The 20090-nt window shown below is 38.7% G+C and overlaps 3 protein-coding genes across 3 annotated transcripts; 1 reads left to right on the forward strand and 2 right to left on the reverse strand.

Moving 5' to 3' along the window:
* The first annotated feature begins 721 nt into the window (after positions 1-721).
* spout1 (SPOUT domain containing methyltransferase 1) lies at positions 722-9310 on the forward strand. Its single transcript, XM_046066598.1, has 12 exons — positions 722-839; positions 919-958; positions 2870-2983; positions 3073-3232; positions 3330-3419; positions 3499-3548; positions 4173-4303; positions 4679-4751; positions 4900-4998; positions 5124-5226; positions 6682-6829; positions 6987-9310. Exons 1-12 carry the CDS (start codon positions 792-794, stop codon positions 7071-7073), a joined length of 1143 nt encoding a protein of 380 aa, XP_045922554.1. The 5' UTR covers positions 722-791; the 3' UTR covers positions 7074-9310.
* Positions 7939-14565, reverse strand: st6galnac6 (ST6 (alpha-N-acetyl-neuraminyl-2,3-beta-galactosyl-1,3)-N-acetylgalactosaminide alpha-2,6-sialyltransferase 6). The gene is made up of 6 exons (XM_046066599.1): positions 14511-14565; positions 13974-14052; positions 12416-12610; positions 10384-10796; positions 10159-10266; positions 7939-10025 (listed from the first exon to the last, which is right to left on the reverse strand). The coding sequence occupies exons 2-6, from the start codon at positions 13995-13997 to the stop codon at positions 9839-9841; spliced, it is 927 nt and encodes a 308-aa protein (XP_045922555.1). The 5' UTR covers positions 13998-14052; positions 14511-14565; the 3' UTR covers positions 7939-9838.
* Positions 14566-15361: 796 nt separating this feature from the next.
* st6galnac4 (ST6 (alpha-N-acetyl-neuraminyl-2,3-beta-galactosyl-1,3)-N-acetylgalactosaminide alpha-2,6-sialyltransferase 4) lies at positions 15362-19744 on the reverse strand. Its single transcript, XM_046067681.1, has 5 exons — positions 19189-19744; positions 18912-19058; positions 18090-18499; positions 17273-17380; positions 15362-17169 (listed from the first exon to the last, which is right to left on the reverse strand). Exons 1-5 carry the CDS (start codon positions 19198-19200, stop codon positions 16983-16985), a joined length of 864 nt encoding a protein of 287 aa, XP_045923637.1. The 5' UTR covers positions 19201-19744; the 3' UTR covers positions 15362-16982.
* Positions 19745-20090: the final 346 nt, after the last annotated feature.

A 20090-nucleotide genomic window follows, 5' to 3' on the forward strand; every position in this document is an offset into this window, starting at 1 on the left:
CCTCCAAGTTTAAGAGTGAGAACTTCAAAGGAGTTAAATTCATCACAGCGTACTTGATGACATTTAAAATTTTTCCTATACACGCTCACTAGCCCACCACCACGACCACTGACCCTCGGTTGACTAAAACAATCATATTGAGGCGGACACAGTTCAGCTAGCTGGCTATAGTCATTCATTTGCAACCATGATTCAGTTAAAAACATAAAATCTAGATTTGCAGACAAGATAAAATCATTTAAGATAAAAGTCTTACTTGAAAGTGATCTCACATTGAAGAGAGCCATTTTAAATGAGTTTGTTCTGGGTGCTGGAGTTGGTGCAGTTGTCCTAATCCTTAAGAGATTACTAATATTTCTGTGTGGGATGTGCACATTTCGGTTTACTGGTCTATGCGTGATGATGACAGGAATGGAAGTCTTTGGAACAGCGCTGGGAGCAGATGGCTTTACATGCCAGCAGGTGGAGACAGTTATTAGTGGCAGTGAGGAAGAGATGTGTTCAGTGAGCGGTGGTGTGTCCTGCCAACACCTCCCATCCCTGCCTGTCATTATACAGGCAGGGATGGGAAAAAGGGTCTTCCATTGTTTTACTTGTCCTCCTTGTCCTCTATAGACCAATTACCATCCAGAAGACCTAATGCCATGAATTTACGAACTCGACACAATAGGTGGCGGTATGCACCTTTAAAGTTCTGATCCGCCGATAAGAACTTAGAAGAAGAAAACTACCTTATTTTGAAAGGATTGTAACCCGGAAATAAATAACTTCACGTGTTGGTGTGTGTGAAAATGTCTGCTGGCGTTGCGGTGAAAAGACCCAAAACTATGCCCTCTGAGGTACTGTTACACTATTATTTTAAATAAAAATGACTTTAAACTTTCTCTACGTCTGTAATTTGTTTCTGGATTTCTACAGGCAGGGGACAGGGTGGACTGGAAGAAAAGGAAAGCAGAACGTGAGTAAACAGCTAACTTAGCTAACGTTAACTACATTTAGCGAACAGCCTTCACCTAACGTCACAGTTTGGTTTGATACACAAGTTACAGTAACATCTTTTAAGCGCTACAACGCAAAAGTAAAGTGTTAAAATGTCTTTGTTCGGGAATGAATGTTTGTTTTTAACGTTACAGTATTGTAATATCTGAGTATTTCATGCGGTGTTTCAGCATGTGTTTTGCCATCGCATTAATGTAGAATTTATGGTGATTTGTAACTTAAGTCAGTGTCAAAACATTTAACAGTTGTCAATTTAGCTCCAGCACTCAAGTATCACAGCTGGATTTTATTTATTAAATGGACAGGGTTTGAAATAGTCCAGTTTATTTGTATTGCCACAAATCAAAAATTTGACCCAAAGGGCTTTTACACTCTGTTGAGCTGATAGTGCGTCTCTGTTCTTAGACCAGTGGTTCGCAATTTAGCGGTCAGGACCCCCATTGGATCTCTAGATACATCTAGCATTACATAAAACCATGTATATATTTTTTACACCTTTTCTTTCAGCATGGGTTATAGCCAATTCTGTGGTTTTTTATTACTGTAGGTTTTATTATACTGAGATTTATTACTGCAGGTTAACCACACAAACTGCAATATACAGTGCAACAATAAGAATATAGGAATAATCGATAATATTGTAGGCTATATTTATCAAAGTATTAGGATCTAGATGGATGTATTAGCCTACTGTAGATTGGCTACAACCACACAAGCTGCAATATACTGTAGGCCTACAGTGCATTCATAAGAGGCATTATCGATAATATAGTATATTTTACAAAGTATTGTGATCTAGAAAGATGTACACACTTTCATTCACAGGTGATAACACAGGCCTTGTTATAGGCAAGGACTAAAGATAGATAGATGTAGGCTATTACTGTAGAATTATGATACAGTAGATATAACCGACTGCAACCAGTGGTCAGTGTGGCAGCGACCTCTATCTTTAGCGCCCCTAGTGGCAGCGACCACACCGACCAGTGTGGCAGCAGTGTGGAGCCTCATCTCATGCCCACACACACAGCAGTCCACAACTTGCCCCAGATGTCTGCGATATTGCAACAAAGTTTGAGTTTCAATAGCGTGAAAAATGCCACCAAAGACTATTGCTCAAGGAGAGACGCAATTTCACCCTTTATGGTAGGTATAATATTTAAGTGTTGTTATTATTTTACGCACTGATGGCCGCCGGCACACAGTAGGAAGCATATTATCATGTAATATGTAACATGTAGCGCTGTACTAATTGGAGGATGCATCAAAAAGCCAATAATGCAAAACAAATAAGCAGCAGTCAATACAGAGTCTAATTCTAGTTTCATGTTCGCTGGTCGCGGCCTTAACCTGTTTGTTCAAAACTGTGAGCACGATAGTGGCTGATGGTAGAGAAGTGCAGACATCCTGTCAGTCATGCGGTGCGCAGCACAGTCAATCAGATCTATGTCAGTGGTGTAACACTGGACAATGTAGAACACATCATGCATTGTAGTTAATATAATGTAGGGACGGAGACTTTAAGAAACATAGTACATGAGACAGGGCACGAATGGAGTTTAAAATCACCATTGAGGACAGGACGGGGCTTCAGGAAAATAAGAAGGGGATTGGTAGATGATTAAAGGAATCAGAAAAAAATACACTTATGTTACATAAACCATGTTTATTTTTATTTTACTGTGGAGTAAAAATCATGCTTTGTTTGAGTTGCTGATAAACTGGATATTGCCTCATTTTAAGGGGTCACGAGCCAAAAGGGTTCAGGACCCCTGCCTTCGACCATCAATTTGGATATCTCCACTCTGTCTACCTACTCTGTGTATATGTCATTTTCTTATCAATGTCATTGATTCTTCCTCAATAACAGTAAAGGAGGCTAATAAGCAAAAGAAAGAGGCCAAGCTGATCAAACAGTTGGAAAAGCAGAAGCGGCAAGAGGCCACGGAGAGAGAGAAACTTGAACAAGGCCAAAACAAAAAAGGTAACCTTTATTATCATGTCATGGTTTGCTTTTAGCCCACAAACCTGTGTATAGAGTGCTGTAATGTGTGATCAATATATATCTCTTAGGTCGGGCTTACACAGTGAGTGTGGCCCTGCCAGGTTCTGTCCTGGATAACGCTCAGTCCACTGAACTTCGTACATACCTGGCCGGACAGATCGCCCGAGCCTGTGTCGTGTTCTGTGTTGATGAGATTGTTGTGTTTGACGAACAAGGGGAAGATGTGAAGTAAGTTAACTGAGAAGGTACAATTAATTAGTAAAGCACTCCCTAAACCACCAGAAACCTATAGAAAAGATTTGCATCTTTTTTTTTTGTCTCACAGAAGCGTTGAAGGAGAATTTAAAGGTGTTGGGAAGAAAGGGCATGCTTGTATTCAGCTTGCCAGAATACTTCAGTACCTGGAATGTCCACAGTAAGTAGTAAATGTATTCTGATCACCAGTATCAATCCCGTTTTATCAGATTGTGATTACAGTTTATCTTCTCCACTAGGTATCTGCGCAAGTGGTTTTTCCCAAAGCACCAAGATTTACAGTATGCAGGTAATAATCAAATTTCATTTCCTCCTCCTCAAATTACCTATTAATTATTTTTTCTATAATTTCTAAGCAATTGTATGGGGAGTGTATTATCGATGACATATAATGATATCCACAGAAAGTGTACACTGAATCTAAAAAATATGTTTATCGGGCACTAAACAGTTTCAAAGTAACTTTAATTTTCTTGTTGAGCTGTACAATTGAGGCCAAAATTATTAGTCCGCCTTATGAAATTATACAAAACTCTTGATTTCTCCATGGAAATGACCATTAACAACAAGTGTTTTATAGTTTATTTGTTTCCAACATAACAAAGACTACATGTCCAGTAAGTTTGATTAGGAAATGTTGATGTTGCATTGAGTTGAAACAAGAAAGGGCAAAAATGAGACGTCGACATCGACAGAAACATTTAAAGCCCTGCCTCATGAATGAAAGAAAGCAACATCAGAATAAGGTGGAAAATGAGAGTTGCCAGGAGCTTTGGCGGCTGACCTGATGGCACACTAGATACCTGATATCTATGTATAGATTACATTATAATACCAGGTATAAACAAACCCTTAAATGAAAGCAAAAGAAGATACATTTTCACAAGTTATTGGTGGGTTTTTTTTCTACCAGGTTTGCTTAACCCTTTAGACAGTCCTCACCACATGAGGATAGACGATGAATCAGAATACCGGGAAGGAATAGTCCTCGACCGGCCGACTAAACAAGGAAAAGGCTCATTAGTCAACTGTGGAATGAGAAAGGTGAGCATGTCCCAGTAACTGTTACTGTCACCATCTGATGTGAACACTATGATCGTAGATATTGTTGGCATTTACAAGGCAATACGAACTGTAGGTCTGCATCTAACAATTATTTTCATCCTGATTAATCTTCCAGGTATTCTCTAGATGAATCGATTATAAAATGTCAAATAGTGAAACATGCCCATTAAAATGTGTGTTGTTTTGTCCAACCAACAGTCCAAACCCAAATATATTCTTTATATTGTGTTTTTTTGCTTAAAAAAATTACCCAAACATTTAATGAATTACCAAAATTGTTTCTGATAATTATACTGTTGCACGATGATTCATTTCAGCTCTAATAGACTGAATTATGTCCACGCACTCCCGCAGGATGTTCGCATTGATAAACAGCTGCAGTCTGGACTTCGAGTCACAGTACAGCTCAATCAGAGACAGAATCAAGGTGTGTGTGTGTGTGTGTGTGTGTGTGTGTGTGTGTGTGTGTGTTTGGTGTGTGTGTGTGTGTGTGTGTTTATTTTTTAAAATTTTTTCTTCTGAGAAAAAAATTTGTACATCAGTTCCGTGTGTGTGCGTGTGTCCATCATCCTCAGAGAGCAAAGTATGTAAAGGTGTGGTGGTGGCTCCTCACATGCCCAGGACTGAAGGAGGTCTCTACTGGGGTTACAGTGTCCGCCTGGCATCTTGCCTCAGTACGTTCCCAATGCTCACAATACACTCCTATTACTCAAACATATGCTCAAAATGTATTTGTAATAACAGCCTTGGCCCTGCTATGACTGCTTTATCCTCACTTGCTGTTGGTTTTTTAATACAGGTGCAGTTTTCACAGAAAGTCCATATAAAGAAGGATACGATCTGACTATTGGCACATCAGAGAGGGGCAGCAACATGGACCAAACGACACTGTCACCATTCAAGTAGGTTCAGAACCAATAAGATGTTAGGGGAAGTCGGAGAACTTTTTTTTATTAGCTATGCTAGCGGCATGGCGGTGTTGGTCTGTCGGTCGTTCCACTTTGGTCCAAACTGAAATATTTCTATTGGAGATTGCCATGACATTTTGTTCAGACATTCATGGTCCCCAGATGATTAATCCTGTTAACTTTAACGTTTTCCCTGACTTTTCCTCTGGTTCCACCATGATGTTGACATTTGTGGTTTTAATAAAATGGCTCATCAACTACCAGAATTGAAATGAGATTGAATGTATGTGCCAAATACCTGCTAAACTAATTACATTACCATCAGCCTTAGCTGTACTTTGCCTTGACTGCTAATTAGCAAATGTTACCTTGCTAAAACACTAAACTGAAATGGTGGATATAGTTAAACATGCTAAACATCAGGCATGTTGGCATAGTCATTGTAAGTCAAGCGATACTGTGATTCTTAAGGTGTTTGTTGACATTTTTGCTGCTTTCCTGAAGTGCCCCGATCTATTCAATAATGGCTCCTGTCACATGTGGCTTGTCTATTCAACATTTTAGCAACTGACACTCTGTGAGTCTGATCCATTTTAATGACTGTCCCCTTGGTTTTTATACTCCATTAGTAATGAGTGATAGCCGGCTTAACTATCACTGGGCTAGTCACAGGAGCGTTGATTTGAATAACCTGATCGCAATTCACTGTTCAGTGACACCACTTGCAGCTCTGGAGACTGTGACCCAAATTTGGAGAAAAAATTTAAGTGCTTAATGCTCTTGCTTATATTGATCCAAAAAAAAGAGCGCTTAGTATATATTATATATTATACTTATATGTTATATTAGCAGCTCCATTTGTAGTCGAATGCTTAACTTATATTTTTAATCTGACTGTGGTAACAGAAGGCATTCCTGAGCTTTGTAAGACACCCTACGTCCTACCATTGCAAAAGAGGTCAATCCAATGAGCTAAATAATTATCGACCAATTTCTAAACTAAGGTGTTTAGCTAAACATGACTGCATTTAAACCTGAGTACTGAAATGTGGAAACTGACTCTTTCAAGTGGAGCAATCTGCAGAAGGTTGTAAAATTAGACAAGCTTATTCCTTTTAATCAATTTAAGTCTCTTTTGACTGACAGAGCAGTGTGAATGTTGAATCGGTGTTGTCTCTTTATGTCCTTGGCCTGTTTGTTGCATCATTTGTTGTCTGTAACTTTCCTATGCTTTTATTTAATATGTTCTTAATCAGGGCATCTTGTAAAAGAGATCTTTCTCTCAATGGCCTTCCCAGTTTAAATAAAGGTTAGCATCTAGCTCAAAGCACTGCTGTGCCTAAATACAGCCTCACAGAGCTGCTAGCATGGCTATAGACTCTTACTCTTATAAAATGAATGGTATTTTCTCATTTTGTTTTATTAATTTAAACTCTCCTTCTCATTTAGGCATCTTTTGGTAGTTTTTGGAGGTCTTCAGGGATTGGAGGCCAGTGTAGATACCGACCAAAACCTGGACGTGACTGACCCCCGTGTTTTATTTGACCTTTACCTCAACACATGCCCGGGTCAGGGCAGCAGGACCATTCGCACAGAGGTGAGGGCATATTAGATGACATATTTGTCAAACCACAAAACATTGCTTGACTAGATAAATGTACATTCTTTGTTCATAAGGAAATGACTTTCTGTTCGGCTCACCAATGCGGGGGAGTAATTTTACTTTTTTCTTTTTTCTTTTTTCTTTTCAACAGGAGGCCATCTTAGTTTCCATGGCAGGGCTGAGACCGAAGATCACAGCTGCCTTTTCAGACATTTCCAATGGTTTATTAAAGAGTTAGTGATGGAGGAAAGTAAACAGAGACATGCTGGCAGACATTTTGTCATCTTCCAAATTCCATAATCAACCTTTTAGCGTTACTTACTGTTAAAACAACTAAAACCTCAAACATCACATTACACACATCAATGCATTGAACTGTTAGATACCTGTAAAATGTTAAGTCTGTATGTCTTTTGTTTTTGAATGGCTCAACAAATTGTACATATTTAAATACAAATACTATCCACGGGCTTGAACTGACTCACTGACTGTATTTTTCAAAGCATGTAATTAGTTTTTTGATTAAAAGTACCAGAACAACAAGGACAAAACATTTGGCACTGAACTTCTGAGTTAAATTTTCATCAAAGAACTCCACACTCAGCTTCAAGTTTCTGAGCGAGGAGATCAAACACTTTCCTGCATTAAGAGAAAGTCGCCCACCTGCTTCTAGTAACGTTTGTAGATTACAAGCCTTTACAGCTCTCAGTTTGTGTTGTGGGTGCAATCACTTTCCAGTCACCATGCATGCTGCATGCATCTACCTAAATTTTATTTTCCATCATATAAGCCAGGCCCAGATTTATTTTAATGCCAGATTTAAATGAGGCTTGCAGTATTCTTCTAGGTTATTTGTGAGGCACCTGTGTGTTATTGTGGATAAGAGTGATATGCACTCAGTTTCCAGATTGCTAGAACACCTAACGGAAACTAATGCAGTCTGATGCAACAGTCCTGCAATAAATCCTACCTTCACGAAGGTTACTATGTTCAGCTTCTGTTGAAACTGTTTTAGAGAGGTGCTGAGTCAACGTTTTGGTAATTTTGGAGCCTGTAGTTGGTGGTGCTGTTGAGTTTTATTCACAGGTAGTCACTGAAACTTATTCTACCCTCATTGGTATAAATTTAATGGTCAAATTTTTAGAAACTTCTGATCATGACTAATGAAGCACATTTGCGTGTAAAGTGAAGCAGCAGGGCCTTAAGATCAATATTCTTACACATTATGTCCACAGGTTAATTATTTCCACAAGGCAAAACAGTTTATGAAATTACACCCTTCTCTGCTTCACATTTTAAATTTAAAATTGCAATTTCACTTTTAATTTAATCACACTGAGAGCAACATACTGATACATATCATAACACTACCATGATGCATTCTGTTGACTATTTGAACTTAAGATGCATGCGCTGGAATGCCACTGAGGTTAAAAAAAAAAAAATACTAAAAAAAGTTTTAAGTTCATGAGGCAGTTTGTACGTTCATAGTCTCTAACATTAAAATCAACATCTAGTGCAGCAAAAAGTTTACAATGCAGTAGTAATATCAAATTGAGGGTAAATCACTTGTTTGGGATGAACAGACTTTAAAGAACTTCTGTGTAATGTGCAAATGTGGATCTCTAGGATACATTTGGTGCCACAAAACTTGTGCAATCTGAATGTGTCCAGTAATTGCAAATGAGAAATACTGACACACCAACAGGGTTGTAATTATTTAACGCTGTTGAATCAACACAGATGAAATTCCTTAAATTGAAGGCACCTAGATGCTCCATCCTCCTAGTGATCTAGGACAATGACATAGGTTACCCAGGGCTGGATTGTGAGCCTCAAAACCTTACTTTTGTTTAAATCCAGATTATAATGCATCTGTAGCACCAAGTACAGAAAGTACGCCAAGTTTATTTTTGTAAAGCACTTCCTAGAGAAAGGTCACAAAGTGCTTTACAAGAGTCAATTTAAGTAGGATGGCATTGAATCCTTGGTCAGACTGTTCTCTCACTGATGTCGGTTGTAAACTCGAGTATACAACTGACACCTCTTAATTTAAATCACCATTTTGCCAATTTTAGACACTTATTTAGTTTTACCGACGTAAAGATAAACACTGATGCTTTTGGCAAATTTTTTTGAATGAAAGTGTATGTGGAAATCGTGATATTATTCAAGCCAAGATATTGGGAAAAGCATGCTTTTGGTATCAGTTCAGGCACTGCTTTCATAAAATTTCAAATGTTGCCCAGCCCCATTACTCACATATTGCATTGTGGAGCTCAAATGTACATTGTAGACATCAAAAACATGTACCGGTATATTAAGTTGATTCTCCAGTCATGCTCTTGACCAGTGTCTATAGAACTAGAGTTGGGTCTAATACTTAGGATCAGATTAATGCAAAGATTTCATTTCATTAGACATTGTACTGTGTATGACTGTGAATGTGACAATAAACTTGATGTGATTGATTTAGACTGCATTTGTGGTCTGCTGAATCTGACTGCACTTACTGTAGAATATAATCTCTGTATAATGGCAATCTGACAGAATATAGGGTTTTGTAGGCCACTTGGTCATATCTAATAAGAATGCTGGCGGATATGACCCCCCCCCCCAAACATGGGAAACATAAGTGCATTTCCAATACAGAATAACAAAAATATTATAAACATGTAAAAATTAATCTTTAAATTCATTTTCTTTTCTATTTACATAATTGTCAATACAATTCTTGTCAGATGGCCGAGTGTTTTCAGGAACCTCTCAAAACTGAGATTCTCCTCTTTGCGCGACAGAAAACATTCCCAGACATCCAGTCATTTGGTCCAATAATGGTTTTTCCAAAAGCTTTATCATCCTCGTGGCGCTTCCTGAAAGTAGCTGTCATTCATCATGTGGCTATTTCAAAGGCTCATTCGGGGAAGTTAGAAAGAAGCCCATAGCACTCAATCAGGCTCCTGTGCGTGCAGAGATCTCTTTGTGGTTTTCACTAAAGACTTTTCACCAAGTGGGATGAATGAAGGTGATGTTGTACTGCTTTGCCCAGCGTGCAAACACGTGTTTCTCTGTAATAAAGCGATGGTGGTTCCCTCTTCGGCCGCCCTCATTCTGTATGTATGTTAAACATTCTTCAGGTCCCCTGGGCTTGTAGTAGTGGTAGGGCATCTTTTTGGATCCAGTTTTTTTACTAGAAAAAAAGAATGATTTATTAATGATTAGTTTAAGAGCTTGTTTATCTGTGACTTTTAATGTGACAACTAAGGAGTTGATAGTGTCTCAAAGAGTCTACGTAAGATGATTAGTGCAATCATTATACTTACCCACAGTGGTTGGGTGGAACCATCCCATACACTTTGATATTATCACATATCTCGATGGCTATAACCATGGTGAACCAGCCTGTGCTCAACCATGAGTGAGATTTTTGTCTGAGCAGAAAAAACGAAAATGTAAAACATAGTTTGTGAAAGTTACATTTACCCAATTTGGGGCTAATGCACAATAAGATATGACTGACGTTACAGTAACTCCCTAAAAAAACTCACCTATCTCGTCCTGTCTCCCTGTGAAACAGATTGTCAAATCTGCGCATCTTGCTGGCTGTGATACTGAAACAAGACAAGTTGGTGTAGGTCATGCTGACTCTCTGGATCAATCTGTACAAGGTTCCTTTGGCCTCCTTCCCAATCTTGTTTGGGGGTCCCCAGAAGATAATCACAGGGTTGCTGTCTGGCCGTTGTAGGAACTCATTAGGCCTCCGGACCACCCTGAACACACTAGAGTGGGCTACGACCCTCAGAGAGGTCTGGTTCCCCACGTCAGTCTCGTACCCCATCGTTGGGGCGTCATTCATACGAATCACACACTCCGTACGGTCAATCTCTGCTCCTGCTCCAGTACCCAGGACGTGGCTGGAGCTCGTCACCAGTGCACAGTTATGACAGCGTAGGGTCATATTCTGAAAAGAAAAGACAACATGAAACTTTGTAAGTGAATGTATTAAAAAATACCATGAGGTTGAAATGGTTGGTTCTTTGGCTGGATTTAAATGATTGGTACACATCCAGTGCCCATGGCAGGTCAACATTTTAATTTGTTCAATACTTTGGTTTATGGCTAAATACCTGCAAGCCTAATAACATTCCCATCATCAAGATGCTGATCAGACAGCATGGGTATTGCACAGGTGTGCCTTTGGCTGGCCACAATAAAAGGCCACTCAAAAATGTGCAGTTCCATCACACAGCACAATACCACAGATGCTGCAAGTTTTGAGGGAGCGTGCAATTGGCATGCTGACTACAGGAATGTCCACCAGAGCTGTTGCCTCTGAATTGAATGTTCATTTCTCTAACATAAGCCGTCTCCAAATGCGTTTCAGAGAATTGACAGTACATCCAACCAGCCTCACAATCGCTTTGCATAACCAACGGTCTCTGCACAAACTGTCAGAAACCGTCTCAGGGAAGCTCATCTGCATGCTTTGTCCTCATCAGGGTCTCGACCTGACTGCAACTACGCAAAGCCATTGAAGAGGAGTGGACCAACATTCCACAGGCCACAATCAACAACCTGATCAACTCTATGCGAAGGAGATGTGTTGCACTGCGGCAGGCAAATGTTGGTCAGACCAGATACTGGTTTCCGGATCCCCCCAATACAGTGAAACTGCATTTTTGAGTGGCCTTTTATTCTGGCCAGCCTAAGGCACACCTGTGCAATACCCATGCTGTCTGATAAGCATCTTGATGTGCCATACCTGTGAGGTGGATGGATTATCTCTGCAAAGGAGAAGTGCTCACTAAAATAGATTTTGACACGTTTGTGAACAATATTTGAGAGAATTTGTGTACATAGAGAAAGTCTTAGATCTTTGAGTTGATGTATGGGGGCAAAAACAAAAGTATTGCGTTTATAAATGTCGTTTATAATTTTGTTCAGTGTACTTAGTGCTAATTAGCAAATGTTTACATGCTAACACACTAAACTAAGATGGCAAAGACAGTTAACCCTGCTTAGAATTTAGCTCAAACCACCACAGTGCCACTTGTTATGCAGCGTTTAAATAACTGAGTTAAGTAGCTGAGTTAACAGACATGGCAACACTACTGAGAATATTCTGTAGTGTTCACATGCCTGTTAAATTTAGAGTACTGACTGTACAGGTGCTGGTCATATAATTAGAATGCCACGCCGCATTGCTGCAGTAATTCAGGCAAAAGGAGCCCCAACTAAGTACTGAGTGCTGTACATGCTCATACTTTTCATGTTCATACTTTTCAGTTGGCCAACATTTCTAAAAATCCTTTTTTTGTATCGGTTCTAATTATATGACCAGCAACTGTAAGTAAGTTCACACTTTCAGCGCACTTCCTCTTTTTCCGAGTGCAGCAGCAAAAGAAAACATTTCACTTCTGCACCCTTCGCCATGCCCCCTGATATTTACAGTTAATCAAATCAACTGCAAACTAGTATACAAATCACTCCATGAGTTACATTGACATCCAGCAATCCAAACATATGCGGTTTTCTTCATCATGAAAGTTTAATGAAGTTTGTGTAGAACCTATAAAGTACCTTGTTTCCATAAACGGGCACATAACCCTCTCTTCCAGCCCACTTCTTCAAATCTGTGGTCCTGAGCGCATGATTTGTGGCCACGTGGAAGGGAGCATATACTTCATCGATGACATTGTTGGAGCCATACAGGATGAGGAGTGTCATGAGGACGAAGAGGGCCGCCAAGATCACCATCCTGTGGCTCTGTTGTCCCTGCAATGTAAACAGTGATGAAATGTAGTTATGTTACATTCATTTTACAAATTTAAAGTACTTGTAGTTCACTTGAGTATTTCCATTTTTTGCCACTTAATACTTATACCCCTCTACATTTCAGAGATAATGAATGTACTATTTACCCTACTGCATTATCAGTTATTTAGACTTTGTGTGGAAGGTTTTTCTAGGTAGTCGATAGACCTAAACTTGAAACTTTGGGTCAAACTACACAAACAAAACACAAGGATGAGATGCAGATAGGGTCCACATGCCACTTGGATAATTCTAATGCAATATGACAGATCACAACAATGTTACAACTGAACATCAAACTTGGCACAGGACTTTTATACCTCAAAACAAACCCTCATAATCTGTCTGTGTGTGTCTGTGTGTGTACCTTACTTAGCTGTTATGTGTACATGTACGTGTGTCACAACATCCTGTTGTGTATGTATGTCTGTGAGTGTGTATGTTTGGGACTTTCTGAGGGGTGACACACTTCAACACTTTGATCACTGTTGCTGTAACATCAAGAATCATTCTTTCCCACACATTCTAGACCACATCCTTTTTTGTAGTGCTTGTAAATGAATGCATAAAAAATCTGTCGGAACCAGTAAGAAACTACATTCAGACACCAAACAACAAAGTTATGATTAACATAGGCCTATGCAGAGACTCAGCCTCAAGTCACTCTCATAATGGTTTGCTGAATTGTCACCCTTTATATTATAATTTCCAACATTTGCATACAAAATGTATGAGGATTCTTTAAGCTATGATGCATTAAGAATGAAACTACTCAGTAGTACATAAAATTAATCAATTTAGATGACCAACAAAAGTTTTATCTGCAACAGTTTTTGATAACTGATTAATCATTTAACAAATTTTTCATGCAAACATGTCAAATGTCACTCTGGGTGAGTGTGAAGGCATTTCTCATTATGTTCTGATGTTTTACAAATTAAAAAAAAAAAAATCAGCAGATTAATCATTAATGAATCTTATTTCAAAATTAGCTCCACTTTTACCACAGTAAACACAACAGTAAAATGCCGCTTACACCTTCATTTATGAGTAATCGAATGATATTGTGTATAATAGCCACTGAGTGACAGCATACTTTTACTTTTGATACTTAAAGTTCATCTTCTTGATATACTTTCTATGCAGGACTAGTATTTATGCAGCGTGGTATTAATACTTTTACTTAAGTTAAGTGATCTGAATACATAGGACCTCCACCACCTGTATTGACATTGATAATACTTGCATGGATGCAATACTCTTTGCACTAAAGCTGCTGATGGTGATGAATTGCAAGAGATCTGGGTACCGCACCCTGTCTTACCTTGCCACCGAGTTTGAGCCCCATGCTTTCTGATCACGCTGTGTACCAACACACTGGCGGTAGCCGTCTGTCATCATATCTGACAGGAAGAAAGACAAAAAAAACTGCACATTGAAATCCATCTCTGATCGTTTTCTGGCACTCCTTTCCAGATGATACCAAACATTATAGGCTATTTAAATTCTGGTAGCCGAGATGTTTACGTGTCAGTAAGGACAACGGTGTTTCTTCAACACATAGGCTATTTACAGTTATTGATAACTTAAATAGATAAAGAAATCTGCTAATGACAGTGTCACAGCTTAGCTATTATTATTTGATCTAATATTTACCTAACGCCATAGACATACAAGAGAATAAAATGTTTTTTAGATTTTTTAAAAATACCATCCTACGCAGCTGTTTGCAGTCCATTGTTGACGTACATACGGGCTACTGACCTTCTTTTTTTTTTTAAAACAATCAATCTGATATCCCGTATTAACTGTCATGACATGTCAAAGTGTCTTAATTAAGACCAGTGTTAATCTGGTTTACCGTTACATCGCCTTTGCGGTCCTGGTGATGTCCCCCTCGTCTCTCTCGTCTCCCATCTTCCTGCACCACTTGCTGACGTCATCACCACGTCTCTCACTGCAGCACGGTTTATAATGTGAGATGTGGGCCGTCTGACCGCTTTACACTCGAAATTGAAATTTGGTTGTATATGAAGGGGTTATATATTGATGTATAAATGTACAAAATAACATTACAGGCGCCTCTTAATTTGAATCTTAAAAGGTTAACCCCAAATAGAGTTCATCAATTGACAAATTTGTGGATTGATACATATTAAGGAGTTTGGAATGGATTGTCTGCATAGAGGGCTTTTGAGGGGTCAAAACCATGTAAAGTTTACCAGAGAGCTTAAAAGTCATGTCTGAATTTTCATTTTCTTAATTGAATTTTAGGTGATTTTTTACCATTTTAAAGCCCTGTGGTGCAAATAATCCATTAAAAATACCTCATATTAAAACTGATTTATTTATCCATAAATCATCCCTTTAAAACCCCATTCAAATACCTCAGTTACATCATAATTGATTGGTGAATTAATGTAATTTTAAAATAAAAACAATTTGGGGTAGGCTATATGTATAAAATATATAGACAATACCATTCATTTGAAAATAAAAAGTGTAGTCCTTACTAGAGTGTGTGATAAAAAATCAAGTATATCAAGCATGTACACACCCACTGTCCAGGGAAGAAATCTAATCAGTGAAAACACACGTGTTGGTCGATCTGCTTAGAGCCTTTAAAATGAATTTCCATGTGTAGATACAAGTCAGCTGGTTCAGAGGTAAAGTCCATTTGTCTACACAAAGTCAGCAAACACACAAGCAGACTGTATTTGACAGCATATTTATTCATGTTGACCAATTGGTCAAGTTTACATACAAGATTTTACTTTGCACATTTCACCACATAGTCCACTATTTATGGTTACCCCAAAGTCATGAATAATATGTTTTAATTCAAACAATCCATGTCTGAAATATCCAGTAAAATACTTTGACACAGTAGTTTGCTCAGTAGTGCAAATACTATTAGTAGTCTTTGGAATTAGTCACAAAATAAGCATTGTGTAACTGAAAAGGCAACGCTATGTTTTTCATTGTAAACAGGCAGCAAAATTTAAAGGGTAAACTATTTTAAACTACATGTCTGAAGACAAGTAACAACTTTAATGTGTATGATATTGGGCTTATTACATTAAAAGTTAAAACAAAATACCAAGGATCCTATTCTTAGCCTTCGACCACAACTTTCTGTTGATTTCTTTCACAGGTTTAGGGCGCCACATAGTGGAAGCAGCTCTCCATATCCCTCCAGTGAAATACAAACAATACACATTAACCCCGAAGATCATTCTCACTGTATTTAATACTGTGTTTTTGGCCACTGATCTGCATTAAACCTGCAAGCTGTATATCAGAGGACTGCTGTAAACTACAAGTACAAGGACAGTAGATCTGCAGTTACATTTTAATACTGTCTGCTCTGTGGTTGGTATACACATGACATCATAGATACATGTAACCGTTCTCCATCACCCCTGTTTAACCACTGATGTAGCACGACTGTAAACTGCATAATCACTCTTTGGGTTAAATGGCACTCTCACATAGACCATTTTGGTTCAATGAAGTGCTTACTACTACAGTTACTACTTCAAGCCTTTAAACACTGTAACTGGTTGCAGTCAGGGTAAGTAATATTCAACTTTTCAAAAATAACAATAAGTAGTTTATAAAGAATAAAGTATTAGCCTGAAGTTGAATGAAGTTGAATTCATTTGTTGTTGTCTGCAGTATGACCATTAACTGCTGAAAATGGTTGAACAAAGTAATTGAGATCAGTGAACTTGAACTGACTGAAAACTTGAAAACTGATGTACATTTTTGTAAACTATTTTCATATATATATATACACACATACACACAATATACTTCTTATTTCAAAGAGTAAAGGTGCATACAGTAGCTGCAGGCCAGACTGCACCCTAAAATAAAACAGTGTGCAGAATAAGACTGAAAGTCAAGGCACATGTATAACTACATTAAAAAAGCTTCCGTTTGGTGGCTTACTATTCTTAATTAGCATCTATACTGACATGTGGCTATACATAACAGATGTATTCAGTTATATTTGAGGGTGGTCCTTCACCACCTGTTACCAGTTAAATGCTGGTAAACTTGGCTATATTAAGCATAGATACAAAACTGATTTTATATTTATGGTTGTAGATAATTTCATCCACTGTGGGCTGGTATCAAATGGGAGCCTTTTCTACTTGAAAACTGTTGAGTTGGTAAAAAAAAAATAAAAATAGAAAAGTCAAATGAAAGCTGGTTTCCACTTGATACATTTCCTGGTCAGGCAACACTCAAATCTTCAGCAAAAGGATCAAAAGCCAACCAGTCATAAAAGTGACTCCCGCTGTACAGCAGTTTAATATTTCCTTCTTTAGAAGCTCCAAGACGGGTGTTTAAAGTCCATCCTGTGCTGTGTGGCCCATCTGGCATAGATGGCCTTCTCAGTGATGAAGCGATGGCCCCCACGCTTCGTGTGCTCGTGGACCCTGTACATCCTGCACTCATCAATTCGGTTCCCCTCATAGTAATGGTAAGGAACAACATTGTGATTGGGTCGGCTGACAGGAGGAGTAAAGTACAAGAGGTAGGTAAAGGTTATTTAAGATACTCAAATGTGAAAAAGCTGGAGCTTGAGTAGGAGATCATAAAATCGGGTCTCACCTGCAGTAGTTATCATCGATCATTCCATAAACATGAATGCTGTCACACATGTCTATTGCCAAAATCATTGTGAAGAAACCAGTACTGAGAAACGCCCCCGTCTTCATTCTGAGTGAGACACCAAACATCTGTTAAAACATTTTAAAAACTCTTACATGACCAAAATTAAAACCAAAAACTAGCACCTTACATCATTGCTGTTTATATTATTATTATTTCTATAGCTAAGCAAAGTTTGCGTGTGTATTTTGTTTAATAGCTTTTATTTTGTTATTTCTTGTACACACGCAAGTACCTTGTTTTGAAGGGAGCTTTGTGACAAATGGAAATGAATGGTAAAAAAACGTAACACTCACAGAGACAGATAATTATACAAACACACATGCATAAATTAAAAAATGTTGCAGTGTTTATATACAGTTATTTATATTTGTATGGTATTTTCCTTATATATATGTATTATTAATATCATCATTGTGTTTATGTACAGGTTTTTATTCCACACTTCCTTTAGCAATGTCTGTTTCCCATACCAATAAATCCCTATTGAATTGAACTGAATAATAAATAAGGATGAACACAGAGCATTATTTTTAATATATTTAAGCTATGTGTTTGAAAGGAGTTTCAGTTTATTTAAAGTTAACTTACTTTGTGTTGCCAATATCCAATTAATGAAACGGAAATAGGTCCTACAGACTTAATTTTTATTCTCTTGCCTTTGTTTACTTTTCTGTTAAGCTCTTACGCTGGTTTGATGAAATTAAGCTTCTTCTTTTTTTTTTTATTTGACTGCGATGCTAAACTCAAACTATACCTGTTTTTTCCAGTTTCATTCTGAAAAACCTTGTCACAGTACTGGATCTTCTCTCTAGTCACAGCGTAGATTCTGACGTTAGGGTACTTCCTTGCTATTTTCAGCAGAGTATTGAAGATGCGTCCTTTCCCATCTTGCCTCATGTTCCTCTCAGGACCCCAGAACACATACGTAGTTTCGGCTGACTGCTGGAAATAGTAGAGCTCGTTTTTCACCAACAGGGGAACACTGGTGTGAGACACAACCCGAACACTGGTGCGGTTCCCTACATCTTTCTCATACCCCAGCGTGGGTGCATTGTTCATCCGGATCACGCACTCGGTCTTGTCTATCTCTTCTCCAACGCCAGCTCCAAGCATCTGACCTGAGCTGGAGACTAAGGCACACTGGCTGCAGTGCATGTTCAGGACCTGTTGAGGAAGAGGACAGGATAAGAAAGTTTGTGTTAAATTTCTATTGTTATGCTGCCACAATTACAGAAGTCCTCCAGAACCTACACTGGCGAGAGAACCTTCTTCATAGCTGCACCCTCCCTCTGTAACTTTCTTGGACTTGGACTCACATATTCGTTTCAAGCAGTGGCACCTGGGCTGTGGGAAGCTCTGTTGATTCTTTAAAAAGCAATTTAAGACTGTTTGGATTTTACGGCTGTCTAGTTTATGTTTTTCCTATGTATTTCTATGTTTTTGTGTATTGTATCTCATTTTATTGTGAAGCACTTTGCGATTTTTATCTCTGAAAATGCTATGCTATATAAATAAATTTACTTACTCACTAACTCTGAAAGCTGTTTGTTGTGTAACCCCAAACCCTGGCTCTCACCTGGTCCATCCTGCCGGGGGTGATCTTCATGTAGCCCCTGAGCCCGGTGCTTTGCACAGCAGTGGCTGGACCGACCCGTCTCATCACATATCCAAACCAAAACAACAGAGAAAGGCTCAGGCTAAGCAGGCAGAGCCAGCGGAGCATCTTTATCGGTCGGGGGAAAGTGGAACATAGCGGTTTAGGTTTGAAGGATGCACATCCGGACATGCAGGCTAACTTAATAAACATCTAATATATGAGTACGCATTGAATTAAATAACAGACTCGTTCTTACCAGAGAGTTCATATCAAGGTCTTTGGGAAAGCCCTGCTCCAGAGAGCCCGGCGGCGCTCATTTTTCCAGCCGCTTAACGTGAGGGAGAATCGGCGAGAGAGACAAGCCCAGCCACGGACGAACCACGATCAACAGGATTCATATTTAGCCTACAGATTTTAATGGCTACTCTCAGTCCGGTGAGTTCTCAAGTCCAGGATCCTTTTTCTTTTCAGTGTAACTTTAGTTTTCATTGCCTGGCATACAACAGTTCTGCTGTTATTGTCTAACGTTAATCTATAGTTGGTTAAATGTACTATTATCTGAAATCTGTTAGTTGTTTACTGTTATCTCATCTGGTGTGTTTATTTACACATCCCCTCCTGAAGATTTCTAGAACCTCAATGTGTTCCTCTCTCTCTCTCCAGCACAGAGCTTCCGGTACGGCTTTTTCACACAACAAGTGTAATCTGAACACAAGGGCCTACAACCTTAGCCCACAAAAATACCCAGGCAGCAAAAGGCAAATATACATTTATACAAAACATGGCCATAGAAACTATTGTACGCCTATATTTCGACAACTACAGCATAAAATACATAGGCCAACGCACTTCTTCTGTATTTACCTGTCGCGGATGCTTTATTCTGAAATCTAGATCATATGCCAAAACCGGAAACAACCGCGACAACTGTGTATGCCGCCTTCATGTGTCACTCGTAAATTTACCGTTCCACAATACAAAGTCGCAGAAATGATTGTGGGCTACGAAGACTGTTCTCAAGCGTCCTCGTTTGCTTGTTTATAAAAGCACTATTATATGGCGGGTCTCTGTATCAGAGAAGAACGCCCAAAATGTAATTTTATATCCAGGAGCAAAAGTAACGTAACACAGAAAGGAAGCTGCTATAAACTTTGAGAT

Source organism: Micropterus dolomieu, linkage group LG13 (genome assembly GCF_021292245.1).
Source record: "Micropterus dolomieu isolate WLL.071019.BEF.003 ecotype Adirondacks linkage group LG13, ASM2129224v1, whole genome shotgun sequence".
NCBI lineage: Eukaryota > Metazoa > Chordata > Actinopteri > Centrarchiformes > Centrarchidae > Micropterus > Micropterus dolomieu.